Genomic DNA, 5385 nt, shown 5'->3' on the forward strand with positions numbered 1-5385 from the left:
CTGATCGTGCTCTTACCACGAAAGTAACATGATCACTAAGGTTAAACAAAAGTCATCAGCTATGCAGCCTCTGCCGGCCTGGACGAGCGGGTCTCCTGAGAGCGACAGAGTGTAGATAGCCGAGACGCGGCAAAGATAACCCATAGACCAAGTGGCAATCCAGAGTCAAAAGGACGTCGTTGCATGCATGTCGACTCTGAAAAATCCTTGATCAAATGACCAATATCTGACCAGGAGACTACACACAGTAGCAGAGTAGCTTGACAGAAAGTATATAGCCGAGCTAGATTTAATCAATTAGGCCAAACAAATGGATCCACAAGGAATATCGCACACAAATATTCATATATTTATGTGTTTTTTTTTCACTGTTGAATTGAATTTTTCTGTAAAATAGATATGGTGAATTTCTCTGCACATTTGCACATTCGCAGAGCCTCCTGCTGCTTCTGAATCACTATCTGTCGCCTTCATCAACCTCCGGGGACGGGGACTTTGGCCTCCGACGACGGTGGTGGCGGCGTCCTCCTCGCCTCAGCCGGCGCCGCGGGGTGCGCGGTCCAGTTCTCTACCCTGAAAGCCGACGTGGAGTGGCCGCCCTTGGGCTGCTGGCTGCCGCTGTAGGAGTCCGCCATGTCGCCGCCGCTGGAAATGGTGAACCCCACGGCCGGCTGTGTCGGCTGTGTTGACACCGTCTTCATCTCTACCACCGGCTTCTTGGCGTTCTGGTCCATCTGGTAGCTCGGGAAGAAGCTTCCCACCACAACCTGGCAGTTGTGACAACGTCCAAACAGGATAAGTATAAAGAAATAAATACAGAGGCAGTAGAATTCATCCATGTGGCTTAACAATGGCTGATCGATCACCTGAACAGGGCTAGCAGCCACAAGGAGGCCGGCCACGCCGCCTCCGATGACGCGACCATCAGCGGCTGCGAGAGAGACGCTCATTCCACCGGAGCGGTCTCTGGTCCCCCCGTTGTCTGTCGGCGTAAAAGATCCAGACAGGGAAAGTAGCTCAAAGCGGCCCTGGATCAACATCACATCAGTTACGACAAAGGATTTCAGAGTATATCAGTTCTTTGGTGCAAAATTGTTCATACCTATGTCTTAAGCATATCCCTAATCAAAATTGATGTATTGATTGAAACATTTTGTTTTTCGCAATGATCTGTACCGTTAATCAGTACAGTAGTGCTAGTACCACAGTCAGAATAAGATAAAGTGACTTGATTGCGGATTGGGATTTCACAAGTTTGTCCAAATAAAGGCAGTTAGGCAGGAAAGCTGGAATGATAGGGAGGTTACCATTGTTTATATTTTTCCACTACCTATAAGGACTGACCATGTATGACTGAGATGCATATGCAAAATATCAGGGACAGAGCCAGGAAAGCAAGACAGGGGGGCCAGTTGCATGTAAAATTTATTGGAGGGGGGCATATAAGTAAATATAGGCAAATTGCAGGTCAAATATACATATTAACCAGGGTTTTTTAACAACAAAATTCACCATGAGGGGGGCCATGGCCCTAGCGTGCCCCCTGCTGGCTCCAGAGAGTCATGTTGTTAGTTTCCACCAATTTTCCTTAAATTTGCTATAAAGGTAGCTTTGGATCATGAAAAATTCCTACTAGTGACTTGGCCTGAGTGTTTTCAGTATCGCCATACTAGGTAGTATCGTGTTATTGTCAGCGGTATCATATCGTAATATCACAATACAATGAGATTTATGTTTTAACAAAATATATGTTTATATTAATAATATACCTCAAATGAATTAAAATTTAATTATTAATTTTAATTCTGAGCTACTTAATTGATTTCGCTTTATTGGCAGCAAAAATAGCTAGTTAACACGCCAATATAATTCAATTCCAGTACACACAAATAGCTAGTTAACTGCTTTCTTTGACTATAATTTCATTTTTATGCTCATCACGCCCAAACTAATGGAAGATGTGCTATTTAAATGTTGATGAGTTCGCCTTGCTACTCCAAGAAAACTTTTACTCTTTAGCTTGCCACACCTTTGTGCCCTTATTTTTTAGCATAAGCGTCGTATTGTATGGTATTGACTTTGTATTGGGATACTAAAGATACCATGATACGAGTAAGATACTACCGGATTAATATACCATAATGATACTACCAGATTAAGATAGCATTATGATACGTATCGATTGGCAGTGGTAGTATCGTAAAATCGTAAGATACTACAATACGTACCAGGATAGTAACGATGTCCTATCTATCAAGTCAAACGATGGCGGCAGCACGACTGATTTCGCGTTGGTGTGGCTCAACTCTTGTGGGAAATTCCTTAGTATTAGCCAAGTACTACATTATCAGAATTGGTATTCATAATGTGCAAACTGTACACGCTAGTCGCTGGAAATTAGGCAGGCTAGATGTTTACCAAGTTGAGCTAGTGCTGCACACATCAGTTGTTGCAAATTTGGAGGTCTCCACTGTTCATATACTTTCCACTACTATGCACATAAATTTCCATGTAGCTTCATGAGAGTGGCGTGCTACTAGTTTCCAACAAATTTCCTTGCATCTGCCATTCATGATGGAGATGATAAAGGTAGATTTGGTTCATGGAAAATTCCTGATCGTTTCCTATCGCAATTGCTCATGTCAAATCATGCTGGCAGCACACAGATTTCGCTTTGGTGTAGTTTCGGATGCAACTTTTATATTATTTTCTATCTCTTTCTTAGTTTTCACCTGCCCTCGAGGTGGCTGCACACTTTGTTCAGTATAACCTCATACTTTTGTCAAATTTCTCAGAATTATAGAATTTTCTACCAGAGCTGGTACTAATAATGTGCACATTCTAATATTCACAAAGGATTTTGAATAAATAAAATCACACATCCGTTTTGGAATTTTTAAAGCTTCTGTTTATCTAGTTGAAATTTGAAACAGAGATATGTCATTTTGAAGGGACAAATACATTAGGAGCCTAATGTAGTAATATCTTTTTTTTAAACGAAGGCAAAAGCTTTGCCATAATGTAGTGATATCATCTCAAAAGGAAAAAAAAGTGAACAAACCTCATAAGTCACGGTACCACCTAAAGAATCATGCTGACGTAGGGTAACATTGGAGATCATACCATTGGCAGACAGAATGCAAATTGCCCTTGGACCTTGTTGCGAGAAAGATATAACCTTCATATTAATATCCTGATATAACAAAATAAAGCCAGGTAATTAATCATGGCGAATTATACAAACTTCACACAGAGAGAAATTCAAGGTCAAAGCGTATTGTTCAAGTAAATGTAATATACAAAGATAGTTAAGACCCGCCATACCTCACCGGCAACAACATTCAAGATATGAGGTGTAAAATTTGCACCAGAAGCACATCCTACCACATCACCTGTTCATGAATACAAAGTCTCTCAGTACTGAGACTGAAGTAAATAATTATCAGGAGGATGTGCACTTTGAATATTCACAAACATTCATGTTTATCAAGCACGGGACATGAATACCATTGTATTTCAACCAAATTTCATTATATGTTAGGGCCTCAAATAAATATAATTACTGGGAAAGGTCAACATCCTTATTAATTGTAGCATTCATCATGGAAACAACAATGCCATTCAACATGTCCACCCATATTAGTGATTTTTTTCCCAGAGAAACTTATGAAGCTATCAGCATACAATATATGGATATCTAATGTAAATGTGATCAGTGTCATGGTTGGCATAATTGGAGAAGACTTTCCAAATGCACTGCAAGCAACTTCACTCTATATGTTAGTTACTCGTCCAACCATAACTAAATATACATGTTTCCGAATCAAAGTACATAACACCAGATTTAGGCCCCATTTGTAACTAAGGAAAAAACATATGACTTTTGGAGGATAGGACTTCTATAGAAAAAAAAAAACTCCTAGGTGTCTTTTGGAACAAAGGAATTGGGATACTACATTTCTTTGAAATTTCTATGTAGGATACATAAGAATTTCGGAGGAAATTGAACAAGAGGTGTTTTCTTCTCTTTGTGTCCATAATTCCTCTGTTTTACCTGCGTGACATCCAAACGGCAGTCTTGATGTTTTTCATGTATTTTTTTTGTTTGGTTCCTATGAGTTCCTCTGTTTCAAACGAGCCCAAAGATGACACACAAAGGCTCCACACTCTGCATACCACCAGGTCTAAGTGTTTCACAATTAGTTTACCAGCTTCTCACTCGCAGCCAGTAGTACAAGATTGACTTATGAGTGGTCAGTTCACCTAGACCTACCTAGACTCACTAGATAGTCCCTGTCTCCCTGTCTCTTCCTGGGTTGTCTCTCTCAATCACCACATGACACACCACCCACCTAAGCCCCGGCTAAACAGGCCATCACCAAACTAAAATAATCTTAATTAGGCGCTGCAGGCTTGGATCCCGATTTGAGACGAAGATCGCACGAAATTACCAGGAAATTTCCTCACAAAAATTAGGAGTACAGCTCAGTCGGAGACGAGTAGTACCTGACGCAGTGCCTAGCTGTGGTGCGAGCTGCTGCTTCTGGACAACGGCGACTGCCTGTGGTGCGAGCTGCTGCTTCTGGGCAACGGCAGCGGAGGCCGTGGAGGGTGGCGGCGTGGAGACGACCACCGCGGCGGTCGGCGTCGCGGCTGTCACCGCCACGACAGGCGCCGCACGGCTGACGAACCCCACCGGGCGGCCCGAGCCCCGGCCCCGCTTCATGACGGCCCCCACGGACGCCGCGGGCGTGTACTGGCCCCCGCCGGAGTCGTCCGGCACCGACGCCGAGATCGGCGTCGCCTTCAGCGGCCGCACCGGACCGCCGTCCACCCCGTACTTCCTCGGCCTCCCCCTCTTCCGCTTCCCCTCCCCTCTCCCAGCCGTCGCCACAGTCACGACCGCCGCCGCCGCCGCAGGAGGAGGAGGAGGAGGAGGAGCCGGTGGCGTCGCCTCCGTGGTCTCCGGCGCCGGCTGCGCGGCCGCGGCCGGCGGCAACGCCGTCGCCGCGGTCTCCGTCGCTTGCTCCATCCCAAACTCTACCTCGCTCCTCGCCGGGGCACGACCATCAGCAGAGACCACGCCGCTTCTCCGCACTACACGAGCACGATCAAGAACAGCAGAAGGAAATTCGAATCAAAAGCTCCGACTCCAACGTTCAAACTTGATGAACTCAAGCCCAGAACTCGGACTCCGGCGCGGTAACAGCAGCACCAAGCCGGTGCAGTTCCCCGGCGAGCCGGCCGGCGAGGAATTCAAGAGCGGCGAGAGAGACAGGGGACGGAGGAGAGGGAAGAAGGAAACAAACAGAGGCAGAGATGGGAAAGAAATGCAGAGAGAAATAAAAAGAGATCGAAATGGTTTAATACTTAGATGCTGCTAAT

General features: G+C 45.0%; 1 protein-coding gene across 1 annotated transcript; it reads right to left on the minus strand.

Moving 5' to 3' along the window:
• Positions 1–330: 330 nt before the first annotated feature.
• On the minus strand, positions 331–4726 carry LOC124686068 (AT-hook motif nuclear-localized protein 1-like). Its single transcript, XM_047220072.1, has 5 exons — positions 4507–4726; positions 3325–3392; positions 3062–3193; positions 867–1028; positions 331–767 (listed from the first exon to the last, which is right to left on the minus strand). Exons 1-5 carry the CDS (start codon positions 4724–4726, stop codon positions 474–476), a joined length of 876 nt encoding a protein of 291 aa, XP_047076028.1. The 3' UTR covers positions 331–473.
• Between the last annotated feature and the right edge of the window lie 659 nt (positions 4727–5385).

This window comes from Lolium rigidum, chromosome 2, assembly GCF_022539505.1.
Source record: "Lolium rigidum isolate FL_2022 chromosome 2, APGP_CSIRO_Lrig_0.1, whole genome shotgun sequence".
Classification (NCBI taxonomy): Eukaryota; Viridiplantae; Streptophyta; class Magnoliopsida; order Poales; family Poaceae; genus Lolium; species Lolium rigidum.

Excerpts from the sequence above, each read along its gene's own strand:
- LOC124686068 (XM_047220072.1), bottom strand. The coding sequence starts at position 4,726 with ATGAAGCGGGGCCGGGGCTCGGGCCGCCCGGTGGGGTTCGTCAGCCGT. Across the intron at positions 1,029-3,061 it reads GTGGTACCGTGACTTATGAG|GGCCGCTTTGAGCTACTTTC; the intron begins GTTTGTTCACTT and ends ATGTTGATCCAG. Across the intron at positions 768-866 it reads TGGCTGCTAGCCCTGTTCAG|GTTGTGGTGGGAAGCTTCTT; the intron begins GTGATCGATCAG and ends CACAACTGCCAG.